Source organism: Vipera ursinii (genome assembly GCF_947247035.1).
Source record: "Vipera ursinii genome assembly, chromosome: 1".
NCBI lineage: Eukaryota > Metazoa > Chordata > Lepidosauria > Squamata > Viperidae > Vipera > Vipera ursinii.
The window spans coordinates 266,139,557-266,158,463 of record NC_139512.1 but is presented as its reverse complement, the minus strand read 5'-3'; the positions used below and the strand labels follow the sequence as shown (position 1 = coordinate 266,158,463).

The 18,907-nt window shown below is 38.1% G+C and overlaps 1 protein-coding gene across 4 annotated transcripts in view; it reads left to right on the top strand.

Annotated features, from left to right (window-relative positions):
• Nucleotides 1-576: 576 nt before the first annotated feature.
• HBS1L (HBS1 like translational GTPase) overlaps nt 577-18,907 on the top strand; it is a 54,566-nt gene continuing 36,235 nt past the window's right edge. For 2 of the 4 annotated variants that reach the window (XM_083348572.1, XM_083348571.1), the window contains exons 1-4: nt 577-788; nt 3,084-3,149; nt 4,274-4,402; nt 12,112-12,306. In XM_083348572.1, coding sequence (XP_083204698.1) covers nt 746-788; nt 3,084-3,149; nt 4,274-4,402; nt 12,112-12,306 — 433 coding nt within the window. In that variant the 5' untranslated portion in view covers nt 577-745. Of the gene's footprint in view, nt 789-3,083; nt 3,150-4,273; nt 4,403-5,715; nt 6,325-12,111; nt 12,307-13,160; nt 13,611-18,907 lie in introns of those variants that run through there. The other 2 variants (XM_083348574.1, XM_083348573.1) reach the window with 2 other exon arrangements.

The following is an 18,907-nucleotide window of genomic DNA, read 5'->3' as shown; positions in this document are numbered from 1 at the left end:
TTTTTCGAACAAGCTGGCCTGGTCTGACGGGATGGGGTTGGGTTTTTAAAACTAGTTTTAACTTTAATATGTATTGATTTTATGGGCATGATGTGTAATGACTTTTTAATTTTTGTATTCGATTTTTATTGTGTATTGCCCTGTTCACCGCCCTGAGTCCTTCGGGAGAAGGGCGGTATAGAAATCAAATTATTAAATTAAAATTAAATTAAATCTTTAATCTGGACTCTCAGATGCATTAAGACAGAATTCTCAGCTCCTTAGCTGCAAGCCGAATGATTTTCTTCGAAAACAAACATGCCCCAAACCCTCGACCTAGCAGTCCGACGAACAAGTCAATTGATTAAGCATTGCGCGAGAGGCAGCGATCCTGAACCTTGGCCGCAAGAGAGCCCCAAAGCCACCGACCCGAGGCAATCTGCAGAACGACGCCCGGCCGAAAGGGGGCACTACACTACCTAGCTTCCCCTAGCCTAGTCTGTGAGTCGACAATCGTTGAGGACGGAAGGGGAGGGGGGAAGGAGGGGGGGGGAAAGGAAAGCACCGAGATCACACATGCGCAGTCGGGGAAGGCAAGGGAGGTCAGCGCAGGCGCAGAAAGCCCGGGGGAAGCTGAAGGCGGGGCGGTTGTAGTAGGCCCAAATCAACAATATGGCGGCCTGGGGTTGCTCCACTACCCAACTTTGAGGGGTTTCAGAGGCCTCGCCTCTCTCTTCTACCTCAGATCTTCCTCGGCTCGCCGGCCATGGCCCGGCACAGAAATGTCCGCGGCTACAACTACGACGAAGGTAGAGCGAGTCGCTATCGCTTGTGGAGAGCTTGTTATTGTCCTCCCTTCACTCAGAGCGCCCTTTTCGCTCTCGAGAGGGCTCCGAGCCGCCTTCCGAGGCCGGTGCGAGGAGCGTTAGTTGGCATCGCATAACGGGTCAGCCTGGCTTTTGCGGGAGGGGGCGGGGGAGGGGAGCCAGCGGGAAACGGCCGGGAGCCAAAGGAGGTCCGGCTCCTGCACCCGAAGGGAGGCTGCTTGTTGTCAACTAGGCCGGCTTGTTTTCGGGAAAAGGGCGGCTTTCAGCCCGTTATTACGCGTTCCCTCGTATCCCGAAAGACCGAGAGAGGCTCGACGATTTGAAGCCGGACAGAGTGGTCTCCACGCTCAAGCTGGCAAGACTTAACTCGCTTTCGGTTGGATAATAATGGTCGTCAACAAAGTAGGGCGTTTGAAAACAACTCGACGTTTCCGCGGGGCTTCCACGTGGGATGCCTTTGATGAACGCATACTAGAAGAAGACAAAAGGGGTGGGGTGGGGTGGGGCGGAGGGTCGTGTGTGGATATATGACAGTCTTATCTCACAGCTGACAGGAGGAGGAGGAGGACTTTGGTGGCCTGTGTGGAAAGCCCAGCGGAAATAACATCTCAGGGGTCTTCAAACTTGGCCCTTTTATGACTTGTGGACTTCAACTCCCAGAACTCCTCAGCCAGCTGGCTGAGGAGTTCTGGGAGTTGAAGTCCACAAGTCATAAAAGGGCCAAGTTTGAAGACCCCTGTAACATCTTGTCCGTATAGAACAGCGTTTCCCGTGGACTTCAACTCCCAGAATTCCCCAGCCAGCTATGCTGGCTGGGGAATTCTGGGAGTTGAAGTCCACGCATCTTCAAGTTCCTAAGGTTGGGAAACGCTGGTATAGAAGACGCAACACTAGAATGAACAAAGCAGATGGCTTCATAAGTCTCGCTTCTGTTTTGAGTGTTCCCTGTTTAAGACATTGGGAGACGCGTTCTGTGTTGTAGAGTTAATGATAGCTTCTTATTTAAACATTTAAGCTGGTTCAAATTGGGCACACATTATATGATACATTTATTTATTTATGTATTTATTTTAATCCCATTTATATCCCGCCCTTCTCCAAAGACTCAGACAATTTAAGCACAAACCAACGTGCTTAGCAATTTAAGAAAAGGATGCACGAGTCTAAAACAGATTTTGGATTCGTGGGCAAGTGTGTATGAACTTAAGAGATTTAAATCCAAATGTTAAACTTTATTTCTAAATCTTGTCCAATGATTGCAATTGCACCTTTTCAGATTATTAAATATGTACTTAATACTGGGTTAAATCATGTGACCAAAAGGATCCTTTTTTTTTAGTCCACCCACCCACCCACATCTCTTATTTTTAACATAGTTGTTATTTCATCCCTTATTCTTCTACATTGTGACTATTTTAATCTGCAGTATTTTATTTCAACATATGCATAGGAGAAAAATATTTTAAATCCTGATCCCAAGTTCAGGAATGTAATAGTTCCATACTTAGACACTGAAAATAAGTAATAATTTTTAAACTGAAGTAGTATGCTCCTGTTAAATTATTACAAGTGATATGACATTGACTTTAAAGATTACTATCAAGCAATTGCCTACTTGCATTTAATTTCTCCCTACATGTCCTCTGAAATTAAGGAGAACTTTTAGTATACTCAGAAGGAATATCTTCTGTGCATGCAATATGCATGTCTAGGTGAAACAGGTGTCCTCTGACAATAAACCACTATGGCTGCTTGCAACTATCAGGCAGAGAAAGGCATTTTGCTTGTGAAATAAAGCACTTCAATTGGCCTGATCTTTTGAGATTGACTTGCAGTATCTAAATATTAAGTTTGAACTTTTAAAATACTTCAAATTCTACAATTAGAATATTCAAGTTTATATTATATTAATATTTAATATTAACACTGTGGTTCAAGCTTATTTCCTTAAACAGAATATATACTGTTGTAAACAAAGTGAAACACTATTGAAAAAAATGCTAAAATGGTATTTATTTTTTGTTGCTTTCTATGGGCAGGTTATAAGTTCTAAATGTATTGGGATAAGAAATATCTGAAAAGACCTGATGCATTTTCAGGAAGAAGATGTAAATAAAAGAAGTTCCAGGAATTAAATTGTCTTTAATGAATATATTTAAAAAAACTCAAGTGGAAATGCTATTTAATTACAATGTCTTCTGATGGTTGCTAGAATAAAATAAGACTATTATTCAAAATTACAGTCATGAGAAGGTTGGTTTTGTTTTTGCCCTTCAGACTTTGAAGATGATGACCTTTATGGGCAATCTGTAGAAGATGATTACTGTATCTCACCATCAACAGGTTTGCATTACATTTTGCCATTATTGTTTTATGGTGTAGGTTGGTGCCATTTGATGTGCAGCCATAGGCTGCTGCCTCTGTATGGTATGTGGACTAGAGAACCTGTGGCCTGTTGGATCATGGTTTCAGAGACAATTCCTTACCATATTGCTCAATATCTTCACATGGCAGAACTTCTAATATATTTGAGAAGTTCTTAAAAATTCAGGGAGATATTTAGAGAGGTGTTTGTCTTGAAAGTAGTGCATTTTGAACTGTATAGCACAGTCAAACAGAAGTTTCACAGGAAATGTTAGGACATTTTTTCATTATGTCATAAAATACTTTATGGTAATTTTTATGACATAAAATGTTTTATAAAAGTTTCCAAATTACAATTCCATAGGAGTCACGAGTCCTGGATTTTCAACTCTCTCTGTAAGTTAATTCATTTGAAGTACCTTGATTGAAAAAGGTTTCCCAATAGTGTACTATTTTGCCTAGTTAAAGGTACAGACATTTAGTGACAGTTTTAGTAATATATAGATGGATAGATGTATATAAATTAACTTGGTGTAATACTTTGATAAGAATGAAGGGAATAATGAATGGAGGCAAACATTTCTAGTACAGCTTTTTGCTTATGAGCACTTCAGAAATTGGATTGGAGTTGATATCTGGTAAAATCAGCTTATTTGAAGTATACTACTGCTTGTCTGAATTTCTTATCTAAATCTTAGTAACCTAAACTTTACTATCATGTATATCTCTTTTCAAACCCACTCAGCCAAAGCAAAAGCAATAGAAATAATGAAACTTCATATATAATAGTTGATGTATTTAAAAGGACTTTGGGGATTATTAATACCATATGATTATGCTAAACAAATACTTTCATCATCTGTAATGAAACATTTTAATTCATATGAAACTTTTAAAAGGCAAACTAATTGTGCCTCATAATTAAACAAATGGCCAAGAATAAAACACTAGAAATTAGAATCAGGTTTGCAGAAATATTTATTGTGAATTGGTAATAAATATTTGTAGTTCTTGAAAAGATCAAAAGTTTTAAGAATAGAAAGGCAAATTAATTATGGACATTTCACCCAGATAACCCTTGTTCTGTTCTTATTTTATTCTAGCTGCTCAGTTTATTTATTCAAAACGAGAAAATACTTCAGTCTCTGGCAAACCTCTAGAGGAATATGATGATGAAGACTCTGAACATAGCAATTGTATCTCCAGTCACCAGCTGACTGGACTTGAAAAAGGTATTATACAAACAATAACTTTCATTCATTTAATGTGTACATTGTGTGCTCTGTTTATTGGTTTACAGAAATACTTGATTTTCAATAAACTGATGTACTTGGCTGACATCTGGTATGTAAAAATTCTAACACGAAGCAAATGATGGTAGAAGGTGGAATGACGGATGGGGCAAGGAGACTTGGTATCACTCTGTTTAATCTACTTTGTTAGATACATCATTTCAATAATTCCCAGTGAGAAGTACTCAGAAATTACTCAGAAGCTAGTCTGATTTAATCTAGTAAATGTATGATTTCACAAATTTGACAGTTTCTGTAAAGGGATTAGTTCCATTGCCACTAATTTGTATTGCATTAGCATGCTTCTTACACCACTGGACATGCTAAATATTTCTCTATAAATTTTCAGCACACTATGAACTTAAATATAACAAGGATTTATTTATTAAGTTTATGTTGTCTCTTAAAAAACAAAAACTGGACAACTAACAATACTTAAAAACAGAATAAAAGCAACATTACAAAATTATAAACAACAAAATAGCAGCTGGAAACCAACCCATCGCAAGAATTAATATAGCCATCTGATGGCTGTCCCATACCTCTGTGACCTCAAGCTTGGTCTTCAAACCAGGTCTTGTTAAAGGTCAGTGGGTTGGGATAAGTTTGATCTCCAGGTGAATGATATTCCACAGGGTGCATACGCTGACAGACAGAATTCTTTTCATGGATCCAGCTGGAACACTTCTGATGGATGGAATATGAAGCATGCCTCTCCCGGTGGATCTTACAGGATGGGTACATAGAATTGCGGAGTCCCATAAGTAACCCATCCTCAAAGTTGACTACCAGCACTTTGAATTAAAATCAGAAGCGCATTGGCAGCCAACGGAGCTTATGGAGAGTGTCTGTGAAGATCCACAATCATTCAGGTCATGGTTGTCTCAAAGGTGCTTTTTTTCTTCAAAAGGCAACTGGACTGCTGGACTGTTTTTTTTTTCCTTGAGGAAGAAGAAAATATTTTGTTTTATATCCAAGAAACTTCATCAGTTCTGATGTCGGTGATGGAATGATGGGTACCTACAGAAGACTGGATGGTGGAATGGAAAGACAGGTTCTGATAGGATGGGGGTGGGGAATGGAAGGATTGTATTTCTTTGCAGTCATCTGTCCTTAGCACTCTCTGAGAGCTGTTGAGGCCACTTGGGGGGTTTATCTGTGCTCTCATAGTCACCTGAATCAGGATGCAGTTGCTTGTGGAATCTTCAAACTACTGCAAGGGCTGAGTTGTAAACCGAAGATAAGTGGTTGAGGGATGGGTGTTCAGTTCCAACATAGATGGATTCTTTTACCCCTCTTTCAAACCAGTGATACTCTCTATCCAGAATGTGGACTTGCTATCTTCAAAAGAGTGGCCTTTGTCTTTCAAATGCAGATGGACCACTGAATCTTGTCCTGATGGGTTTGACTTGCTGTGTTGTGGTATGCATTTGTGAAGTGGTGGTTTTGTTTCACCAAAGTACAGGTCTGCATATGTTTCACTGCATTGTATGCATATATCACATTGCTTAGTTTGTGCCTGGGTGTTTTATTCTTGGAGTGAACAAGGTTCTTCTGCCTTAGTGTATTCTTGGGTTAAGTGTACATGTACGTTGTGTTGGTTGAAAATCCTCCTGAGCTTTCCAGATATTCCTGCCATGTGTGGAATGACAATGTTGCTGTGTTTTGTTCTCTTCTTTATAATGGAGGAGCTCTTGCTAGGTCTTTTTTTTGGATTTGATGAAGGCCCAGTTAGGATAACCATAAGTTCTGAGGGATTCCTTGATATGTTTTTGTTCTTTTTCTTTTCCCTCTTTACTGGTAGATAAAGTTTCAGCTTGGTGTAGGGTTCTGATCACTCCCATTTTGTGTTCCAGTGAATGGTGAGCATCAAAATGCAAATACTGATCTATGTGTGTGGGTTTTTTGTAAATTTCAGTGTTAAGACTTCTGTGTTCCTTAATGTACACAGTACAGTCCAGGAAAGCCAGACTGTTTTCTTTAACGTCTTGCTGTGTGAATTTAATGTATTTGTCCACAGAGTTGATGTGTTTGGTAAAGGTGTCCACTTCCTGTGTTTTAATCTTGAGCCATGTATTGTCCACATACCTATACCAGTGAGTGGGTGGAAATTAGGGCTTTGGTTTCTACCTCTTCTATGTAGAGATTGGCCACAATGGGGACACATGTGAACCTACGGCACAGGCGTGTTTTTGTCTGAAAAAACCTTCATTATATTTAAAATGAAATAAAATTATGCAGCAGAAGTGCTGCAAAGTGCCAATGATATGCACTTCTAACTCCACACCGCTGCATTTTTCACAAGCCGAAGTTTCCAAATACTTTCAAAGGCAGACCCGTGAAGTCCACATTGCAGGGGTCCTATTGCGAGAAGACCAAATCATGAGTGACTGTGATCAGAGCTCCTAGGTCAGGAACAGTTGCAGTTGGCACACAAGTGCAGCTATGCAGAGATGCTTCTGGCCGTGGTTGCCATTTGTTCTTTGAACAGGAAGTCCTCAGGTTGGACACAGATTTTGCCCAGGATAACTGAACAATCTAATCAAAGCTGCCAATTTTGCCATCTCTGCAAATTCTATCAACTTCACCATCCATTTTTCCATAGTAGGTATTTGTAAGTCGTTTTAACTTTGTACATATAAAAGTCTTGACACTAATACCATATGTAAAAACATAGTTTTGAAAGATTTTTCAGTCTATTTTTACTTGAAAAACACTCGGAGTATTTGTGAGAAACTGAAAGAAATGAAATTTTGATCTTGGGATTTTGGTGTTTAATGTATTTTTTAATCTATATCTGTATCAAAGAAATACGGAAGTCATTCTTTTTCTATTTTGTTTACTTTTTCTTTTTGCACTTTTATCTTGCTTTTCTCCTGACATTCCCTTTTTCCAATATTCTTTCTTGCTCATCATTTATTCATTTTTAATATAATATTTAGTATATGACTAGAGTAGAGTAAAACAGAATAAGAATTGGAGTACTTTATTTGGTCAAGTGTGATTTGGCACACAAGGAATTTGTCTCTGATGCAGAAATAATAGTCTTTATATTATTATGCTACATTATGTTAATTATGTTATATTATGCTATGTTACATTATATCTTATATTGGAGCAGAACAAGTGATGGATGGTCCCCAGAACTAGGGCCCAAAACCAAGGGCTACTAGGAAGTTGCATTATAGTTTTAGCCCATTTTTTAAATATACTGTATATGCATAGTGAGGGGAAAAATTATTTGATCCCCTGCTGATTTTGTATGTTTGCCCATTGACAAATGGTCATTTTAATGATAGGTTTATTTTAACAGTGAGAGACAGAATAACAACAATAAAATCCAGAAAAATGCATTTCAAAAAGGTTATAAATTGGTTTGCATTTTAATGAGTGAAATAAGTATTTGACCCCTTCACAAAACATGATTTATTACTTGGTAACAAAACCCTTGTTGGCACACAGAGGTCAGATGTTTGTTGTAGTTGGCCACTAGGTTTGCACACATCTCAGGAGGGATTTTGTCCCACTCCTTTTTACAGATCTCCTCCAAGTCATTAAGGTTTCAAGGCTGACGTTTGGTAGCTCGAACCTTCAGCTCCCTCCACAGATTTTCTATGGAATTAAGGTCTGGAGACTGGCTTGGCCACTCCAGGACCTTAATGTGCTTCTTCTTGAGCCACTCCTTGGTTGCCTTGTCTGTGTGCTTTGGGTCATTGGCATGCTGGAATAGGGTACATGGCCCCATCCATCGTCTCTTTGATGCAGTAAAGTTGTCCTGTCCCCTTAGCATGAACACCCCTAAGGCATAATGTTTCCACCTCTATGTTTGACAGTGGGGGTGGTATTCTTGGGGTCATAGGCAGCATTCCTCCTCCAAACATAGCGAGTTGCGTTGATGCCACAACACTTTCACCCAGTTTTCCTCTGAATCATTCAGATGTTCATTGGCAAACTTCAGATGGGCCTGTACATGTTCTTTCTTGAGCAGGGGCACCTTGCAGGTGCTGCAGGATTTCAGTCTTCCATGGCATAGTGCAGTGGTGGTGAACCTATGGCACGCGTGCCAGAGGCGGCACTCAGCCCTTTCTGTGGGGACATGCGCCATTCCCTGGAGATGGCAACTGTCTCTTCAACCAGCTGTTTGCTAACTCGCCAAGGCCCCATGTGGCCGGATGCATCCCGGCATGGCTGATTTCTCCACCCCCTCCGTCCCATCCCTCCTGGCCTTGCAAGCTCTCCTTTTCCTAGGCACGAGCCACTGCATCGCCTCCTCAGTGTCGGCTGGCCATCTAGCTCAGAGGCAGCTTCTTTGAACTGCTGTCAGCGGGCTGCAGAGCCCCAGAGTGTGCCGGTCGAGGGGCCAGCAGGCTGTGGCTGCTGACAGACACCGTCAGCCCCAATGCGCTCACTGGCCTCTGTGTGTGGGGGCTGAAGGTGTCAGGCAGTTGCCGCCTGAGCCCTTGCCTTGCCCCATGGCAGTGGCACCTCTGCCCTGCCTCACCTTACCCCACAGGAGGAGCCTCCTGCCTACCGCCCCACCTGCCAGAGACCCCCTGGATCTCCCCCAACCCTGCCCACCCCCCCACAGGCATTCCTGCCCATGAGCAACATTGAGGTGACCACACTCACCTTGACCACACCCACCCAATCTGCCATGACCACCACAGCCACGTCCAGTTGGCACCCAGCAATAAATAAGTGGGTTTTGGGTTGTACTTTGGGCACTCGGTCTCTAAAAGGTTCGCCATCACTGGCATAGTGTGTTACCAATTGTTTTCTTGGTGACTATGGTCCCAGCTGCCCTGAGATCATTGTCAAGATCCTCCTGTGTATTTCTTGGCTGATTCCTCACCGTTCTCATGATGATTGAAACTCCGTGAGGTGAGATCTTGCATGGAGCCCCCGACTGAGAGAAATTGACAGTTACTTTGTGTTTCTTCCAGTTGCAAATAATCACACTAACTGTTGTCACCTTCTCACCAAGCTGCTTGGCGATAGTCTTGTAGCCCATTCCAGCCTTGTGTAGGTCTACAATCTTGTCCCTGACATCCTTGGACAGCTCTTTGATCTTGGCCATGGTGGAGAGTTTGCAATCTGATTGATTGCTTCTGTGGACAGGTGTCTTTTATACAGGTAACAAGCTGAGATTAGGAGCACTCCCTTCAGTGCTCCTAATGTCAGGTCGTTACATGTATAAAAGACATCTGGGAGCCAGAAATCTTGCTAATAGATAGGGGATCAAGTACTTATTTCACTCATTAAAATGCAAATCAATTTATAACTTTTTTGAAATGCGTTTTTCTGGATTTTTTTGTCACTCTGTCTCTCACTGTTAAACCTACTATTAAAATTATAGACTGGTAATTTCTTTGTCAGTGGGCAAATCAGGGGGAATCAAATGATTTTTTCCCCTCACTGTATCTTTATTATCTCAAGATGGTGAATGTACTTAATACTCCTGCCTCCTAATTTCCCCATCATATCACATTAGATAGCAAGAGTGATTGGCCCAAAGTTATCCAGCTAGCTTTCAGGCCTAAGAAGTATCTAAAACGTAAGTCTCCTGGTTTCTAGGGCAGCACATTAACCACTACACCAAACTGGGAGTAAGCGAAATATCCTATAGTAACTATGATACCAAATTTAACTATAGCATGATATTTGATTATTCTGCTTTGTGTGTCTCTTTCAAATACGTTGATTAAATACATTGTATCTTCAAATCTGCACTCATTTTACCGTATTTTTCAGACCATAAGACGCACCTGACCATAAGACGCACCCAGTTTTTAGAGCAGGAAAACAAGAAAAAAAATATTCTGAACCAAATAGTACCAGTATACTAAAACAGGGCTTTTCAACCTTTTCATCCATTGTACCACTTTTAGGACAAGGCAATGTCACCCAGCAACGTGTCAAAAACTTTACGCCCCCCCCCCTAAAAAGGAAAAAAATGATAAAGTACAGGTAGTCCTCGACTTACAATGATTCACTTAGTGACCGTTCAAAGTTACGACACTGAAAAAAGTGACTTATGACCATTTTTCACACTTATGACCGTTGCAGCATCCCCAGGTTCATGTGATTTACATTCTGATGCTTGGCAATCGATTCATATTTATGATGGTCACATTGTTCCAGGGTCATGTGATTGCCTTTTGCAACCTTCTGACAAGCAAAGTTAATGGGGAAACCAGATTCACTTAACAATCATGTTACTAATTTAATTTCTCTCCTTCTCTTTCTCTCCCTCTCTCCCCCTCCCTCTTTCTTTCTCCTCTCCTTCTTTCTCTCTTTCCCTTTCCTTCTTTCCCTATTTTTCTCTTTCCCTCTATTTCTCCCTCTTTCTCTCTCTCCGTTTCCCTCCCTTTCTTTCTCCTTCTCCCTCTCTATTTTTCTCTTTCCCTCTATTTCTCCCTCTTCCTCTATTTCCCTCCCTCTTTCTTTCTCCTTGTCTCTCTCTCCCTTTCTTTCTCTCCCTCTTTCTCTCTCTCCCTCTATTTCCCTCCCTTTCTCCTTCTCTCTCTCCTTCTTTCTCTCCCTCTCTTTTTCTCTTTCCCTCTATTTCTCCCTCTTCCTCTATTTCCCTCCCTCTTTCTTTCTCCTTGTCTCTCCCTTTCTTTCTCTCCCTCTTTCCCTCTCCCTCTTTCTCTCTCTCCCTCTATTTCCCTCCCTTTCTTTCTGCTTCTCTCTCTCCCTCTCTCTCTCCCTCTCTATTTTTCTCTTTCCCTCTATTTCTCCCTCTTCCTCTGTTTCCCTCCCTCTTTCTTTCTCCTTCTCTCCCTCTTTCTCTCTCTCTATTTTTCTCTTTCTCCCTCCCTCTCTCTCCCTCCCTCTCCCATTGTCCCTTCCTTCTTTCCTTCCTTCCTTCTTTCTTCCTTCCCTCCCTCTTTGTCCTTCCCTCTCCGCGTTAGAGCAGTACCTACGGAGGCAGCCCTGCGGCCCGGCTTTCTCTTGCAGAAGGCAGGCTGAAACGGAGCAAGGAATGCGAATCGGCCGATCTCGCGTTCCTGCATTCTCCTCCGCTCGGTTTCAGCTTTTCTTGCTACAAGAGAAAGCAGGCTGAAATGGAGCGAGGGAATCTCCCTCGCTCCATTTCAGCCTGCTTTCTCTTGTAGCAAGAGAAGCTGAAACCGAGCGGAGGAGAATGCAGGAGCGCGAGATCACCGATTCGCATTCCTTGCTCCGTTTCAGCCTGCCTTCTGCAAGAGAAAGCCGGGCCGCAGGGAGATTGCAGGAGCCAATTGCAATCTCCCTTGCTTTCACTTGCGGAGGTTGGGGCTGGCCATACGGATCACCTTCGGACCATAAGACGCACCCTTGTTTCCCCCCCACACTTTGGGGGAAAAAGTGCGTCTTATGGTCCGAGAAATATGGTAATCTATTTCTATAATGCACTTTTATAATAAGTGTATTAAAAAGATATTGAATAATAAGTTCAGTGTTGGAGCTACATGTATGCCCACGCTTGCTCCAAAATATCCTATTGCCTTCCAATCTGAAATGTACTATGAAATGTGTATTTTTTTTGTCCTGGGTGAAAATGCTGATTATTTAAAAGAAATTAGACTCTCTATTTTCTGCTGTTTGCATGATTTTTTCTGCAAGATTTCCCCCCTAATAATTCATTATTTCATCCCGTTATTTAGGTCAGCTAAATTCATGCCTTGATCATATGAAAGAAGTACTTGGAGATTCAGTGCCAGAAAAAATACTGGTGGAAGCAGTACTCAGCAGTAACTTTGATATACAGCAGGCTTTGGATTCTATCCTTGCACAAGACAAGAAGCAAAATATGAAGACCAAGAATGAGGATAATGTAATTGTAGGAAGGCCAACTAAAGGTATGTTTATATTTATATTTGCAGAATTACAGGTAAAGTTTTTAAAAGGGCACTTTATATGTGTGTGTGTTTGTGTGTGTGTGTGTGTGTGTGCGTGCGCGCACACACCTTTGACTCAGTCTAGACCCCTGATCATTACATGGGCAAGTTCATGCAGTTGTCTTGGCAACATTTTCAGATGCACTTTGCTACTACCTTCTTCCTAGCACTTAGAGAGAGTGACTGGCTCAAGGTCACCTAATTGGCTTTGTGTCTAAAGCAGGGCTTGAACTCACTGTCTCCTAGTTTTTTAGCAAGTACCCCAAACTGATTGTCTAAGAAAAACTACTACTCTTTCTGTAAATCGAGTAGCTAAATAATACGTATAAATGTAACACAAAAGCTGACTTTGTAATAATGCCGCTTGGGTGTGTGTGTGAAAGCCCTAATAAGCAGGCATATACATAGAATGAAGGCTACTGCTAAGCTTGTAAGCTGCCCTGAGTCTTCGGAGAAGGGCGGGATATAAATGGAATTTAAAAAAAAAAGTGCTACTTGGGATACGGTACAATTAAATCTTCCTCTTACAAAGATAAATAGGTGCATCCTGTAAATATAATTTGGAGACAAACGATGTGCTGTATTAATTACTTTAACTCAAATAGCAATTTTAGTTAAATTGAACATATATGTGAAGCTGAATTCATGAACATATAATGTATTACTCTAAATACAGTTTCAATAATGTTTGTTAATTAAATGCCTTTCGTGTTCTTTTTTCTTGATTTTGCTGTTGCCTTTCCTGCTTGCAAATTGAAACAATCTTTACTGTGACCTTGCATCTGTCTTGGAATTGTTGGCTGTTGTAAGGTAAGGCTTATTTTGTTCAGAAATATTATCTAATATTAATCACTTGACTAATTTGGTTGAAAACATTTCTGATTCCACTGGTTCCTCCTTCAGTTTTAACGGTCCAGTTGTCAATGCTGAATCCACTTATAATACTTCAGTTCCAAGTGATAAAATTTTCTTCAGATCCAAATGTTTGAAAACTCCTGCTAAAAAGAAAACTTTCACATCTTCATGCAAAACCTTGGAAAATGTTCCTTTGCCATTAAGTGATGGCAGTGAACAATCTATCAAGTGTGACACTCTCCCCCAAGCTGGGAGCAATAGCACCACAACTAGGGAATCTTGCTTTGAATGTGACACTTCGTTTAATTCAGGGACTGAATTGCTTAAAGAAAACCTATCAGAAAAAGCTTCTTGGAATTGGTCTGAATTTAAAGACCTTAAGGACTTAAAAGACATACTTAATGAAACAGGTGATTCATCAGATGTACAAGCTGGTTCATTAATCATGCCACAGAAAAAAAATGATCCTGGACCCAAAAGCTGCTTGGATAGCTATTTTGATAATTTAAAACTAGACAATATAACTAATGCATCTAATAAAATGACTGAATCTTTTGAAAGCAAAAACACGAGTAGCAGTTCCTCAAAGGCTAACAGCTCAGCATTTTCAATGTCTGAAAGTCTGTCACTGGCTGATCTTCTGCAGGAACACCAAGGAAGCAATTCAAGCAAGCCTTGCTCATTGCATAATCTTTGCAATTTACCCTCGGCAGACTTCACAGACATGGAATTAGAATATTCACCGTTGTCTCAGCTAACCAACCAACTTCCAGTATCATCTGGCATGACAGAACTCTCAGGATCCTTATCTTCCTTGACACATTCTCGGTCATCTCCAGTACAAGAGCTTGAGAGTTTATCACTTTCAGATTTAATTGCAAAATCTATTGCAGTGGACAGCCTTGAAACAATAAGCAGCCGTTCAGAATTTCATTTAGCTAAAAAGGTGCAACCTTCAGTTGTACATTCAGATATTGATCTAAGTGTACTTATTAGAAAATCAGTATTATCACCAGAGCCTGAAGGAGTACAGTTAAATACAATGCATCCAGAAACTAAAGTTTTATTTTCAAAGCAGGGACAGCAAATGCTTTTAACTAAAGGAAGCAAGAAAAGCAAAAAAAAAGTGAGGCCATCTATTTTAAAAGGCACCTTTTCATGGTCAAAAACTTTGTGTGCAAAACCCTCTGCTTTTGCTATAACTTTATGTCTTCATTACCCTTCAAAGAGATGTAAACATCAAAGTGTAAATATCCATAAGGCTTTTTTGTATGGCAGGCAAATACAAGAAGCAAAAGTTAATGAAGTTGGACCCTTAATGGCAATCCCTCCATTTGATTTCAAATCACCATCTCCTGATGATATTGTAAAATCAGGTCAAAAGAAGGCATTCACTAGGTAGTGCAATGAGCCAAAGTTAATTTTGATTATTTCTGAAGTAAACTATACAAGATTATTTTGGATTCCAAATTGGAATATATTTTGTAAAAGCAAAGTAAATTTCAGTTTATATCGGGTAGCTCAAGTTTTAGTAAAGGTTTTAAAGGATGCACTGGATTCTGGTCTTGTTATTGTTTTATTGCTTACTGAATTTTGGGTTTTTTTGGAGAAAATATTGTATGTAGTACTTCTGAAAAAACAATATTCTATGATTTCAGGTTTAAAAATTACATTGTGGAACAAATTCTTGAAAAAAATATAGTACTGCAAATTAATTCACCATGAAGCAATTTTGTTTTTAATATTTGATATGCCGCTTAGATGCTTTGAGACATGTTTTTCTTTTCCTACCTTTTTTACCTATTCATAACTCTGAATGATAATATGGTTTGTTTATCCCGGTTTTAGCATGAAATGCAAATCTGTCCAGTTTGCAAATCAGTTTGCCATTTTTATGTTGTTTTTCAAGGATCTGCATTTAAATAAATAAAAAACAAATCATATTATGAATCAGACTTTTCTTCCATCTTTTTGTCATACATCTTGAAAAATAGGTAATGAAGACTCTGTAATAGTGTATAAATACTGTTGGGTATAGTAGTAAACAATTTATAAACTCTAATGGAACCAGTTTTACTTATTTGAAAGCCAACCTTGTAAATAAGTTCTAAAAGACAGTACTGTAAACCTCTTTTTCCCCCTTCATATAGAATATTGTATAGCCAACAATGTAAGATAAGATAATGCTTATAGCATATGATAGGTCACCCAGCCACTTTTGGTGGGGAAGGAGAGCCTTGGGAGGGAGAACAGAAAAAAAACAGATCCGTGATGTGAACTTGCTGGTTGTATTTGCATCATTGGGCATTAACAGTTTTTTAAAGATTATTTTTCTTTATTCTTTCATTTAATGAAGATTATTTTTGCCAGAGTAGGTATACATGGTAGAAACTGTTGCCAATCTTTTTTTTCTGGACTGTGTATTTCTTACCTGTGTATATGGATATATTGAAATATATTAAAGGTACATGCTAAATATTTTAGATGCATGGCTAAAAAATGAAATATATAAAGTGGTTCTTTAAAAAGATTTGAAACTAATGAAAGAACTGTGTTTCTATATTGATTAATAAAGATATTTATTCTTCATTTAGTAAAATGACTACCTAATTTGGCTTAATATGGCCATATTTGGACACTTGAATCTTGAGAGTATAAGATATTTTTTTTAAAAAAATGGTGCACACAGATCCTTCATTTCTTTGTGCAGTGGGCAAAAGAATTATAGAATTTCTGTCTTTAATTTCCCATATCATCTTAATAAATGGTTAGAATTCTTCAGAAGAAGTTGTAGAATGTGGTAGAAAGCAGGAGGAGAAATATATTTTTGTTCAAAGTCTCCTTACCTGCCATCAGTATAAATATATATTTCCTTATATTTAGTAATACTGTAGCTGAATAATATTACATTAATGTAAGTGGCAGTGTGTGTGTGTGTGTATATGTATATATATGTATATATATGTATATATATGTATATATATGTATATATGTGTATGAGAGAGAGATATGATGTAATATATACTTTTTAGGTTATGTGACAATACAAATTCCATTCCATTGCATGTCAAAACAAATTATTTGTTGCAATTCAGGGAACTTGTTAAATATCAGTGTTTATACATTTTTTAAGAAAGTAAGAAAAATGTCTTTTTCATAATTTTCTGCTCCATGAAATGCTTTTCTTTTTTCACTTTTGATAAATATTCTTACAATTTTGCATGTATTCTTATAAAATTCAGGTCTCCCAATCTTTTGCAAACACAGAATTTTTCTCTATTTCCCATAGAGAAACTCTTGAATAGATGAGAAAGTAAGGAAAAGGTCTCTATGAGAGATATTGTTAGGCAGCTATACACACTTATTAATTCAAATAAGTGATAAACTACACAATTGTTTTAATATTGTGTATTTATCCAGATATATTGTAGAACAGCTATGTTGTATATAAAAATAAAATATTGTGATAAATTTTTTAAATATGATATTGATGTATATATTTAGATAAAAACAAATCTGTCCAAAGGTGACATTTTATTTTCTTAATTTTATGATTCAGATTGTTATTTGTTTCCTAGAATGTTTTAATCTACATTCAGTTTTGAAAATATTTCTGATGTTAAATATTTTTTACGTGCTTTGAGTATAATCTTTTTGTGGGGATTGTTACTTTTTTAAAAAATTTCTTTCTCCTTCCTCATCATTCACAATGCAGAAATGTAGCATAAACACTGGCCATGAGTTTACTGTGCCATATCTCTGTTAAGTAAGCTATTTATCCACTTATTCTCTAGTACGTAAGCCTGAAATTTAAAAGTAACCCAGAGATGTACTGATTTATAGAGCAGCATTCTGTAGGACTGAAGGATAGGTAGACTGTTGTATGTGTAGTGGATACTGGCCTTCTATTGTAGATAATGATCAAGCTGCAAGTTGTGTTTAAAAAGTGGGGGATAAAGTTGCATCTCTGGAGGAATCAAACATGGATTTTGTGTTCACATTTTATTAATGTTTTAGTATATTAAAGCTCTACTCTATGTGGATAAATGTAGTACAATTTTATTTGTAGTGTGTATTTTTTAAACAAGATTATTTAAATAATCCTTTAACCAAAATTTCTGTGCTTATTTGGGAGTATAAAATGGGCTAAAAACATTTAGTTTTCTGAAGTCAGCGTCACTGTTGTTTTATGCATTCAGTGTTTTAAAGTAAATTTGTCTTGTAATTTTCTTCATGAATTATATTCACAATAAAATTAAGCTTTAATCAATTGGTTCACACTACTCTTTGTGTATTTTTTGGACATCCAGAGTAGCTGTTTGATTGAAATTCCATTAATCAATGCAGTTTATTATACGTAATTGATGCTAGGAATGAGCTAGCGCCCTGTCTTTTTTAGGAGAAGGATTGTTACAAGCGGGCATAGTAGAAGGGGAAATTATTGTAATCTTTGGAGGGTATTTAGTATGCTCTTGATATTTTTTCTTATGTATCCTATTTTATATTTATTTATTTTTTATTTAGTTGGGGAGAAAGGGCAGTCTGAATTGGTTGAGGCTGATATGCTTGTCCATTTGTACAAAACTTTGATCAATTTCTACTCATTTCCTAGCAATTGATTAATTGATTTTATTATTGTTTTGTGTTGTCCATTCTGTCTAGAAATGACTCTGGTTATTTCTGTAGACCAATTATTCAGTATTACAATGAGTGGTAAATTAATTTTTTTATATAGGAATAACTAAATATTCAGAATTCCAGTAAACAGAAATTAAATTATTTTTTCACAGGTAGTTAAATTATTGTTATGTAATTCCTTAATTCTTCATTAAACCATCCTAACAGAATGGAATTCTACTAAAACCTGATTTTTTTTAAAAAAATAGATTCAGTCCTTTTCAAATGTGTTCAGATTTTTACAGCTTTCTCTTACTATGTTTTTTGAGGAGGAAAAGTATATTGGATTTGAATGTACAAAAAGCAAAAAAACGACAGATGAATTGCAAAGATATTCATGACATTTACACTCAGGAAAGAAGAAACATCTGAAGAGACATTCTTTCTGTTTCCGGTTCAAATATATCTTCACTATGTTTTTCTTTGAATCAGGGATACTGGTGGGAAATCATAATAGTTAATGGTTAATAACATTTTACGTTCTCTTTTTTGTTTTACAAAGTTAAACAATATACTTGCAAAATGCCTAATGTGCCTGAAAGCTTAATGGAAATTTGAAGTTGATATATGAAAACGTATTTCTAATCCTAAACTATCATGCCCATGTGCCTTTAATTACATTCATAATATTTAAAAATCTATTTTATATACATTTGGAGAACAGGTATGCGGTATCAAGCTATCTGTCTGGCCTACCTTTTAAATCTCCGTTATTTGTGGTTAAATGTAGAGAAAAACTTCTGCGCAAGCTACATCTAATTGCAAATTTCTGGTGAAATTCTAGAGTTAATACATATGTTCATATGTACTGGATTTTGGTGCCAGGTACATTCTTTTTTTTGTTGTTTTCAATGCTTTTTATTGTTTTGTTCTTTTACTACTGTACTGAGCCACCCTTAGGTTATGTTACATAAGATGGTCAGCTATATAAGTCTTATAAATATTGTTGCCCTGTTCATATACAATTAAGAATATTCTGCTGATAATTTTATATCTCGTACGTTTCTTGGCAAACTCTAGCTCTAATGAG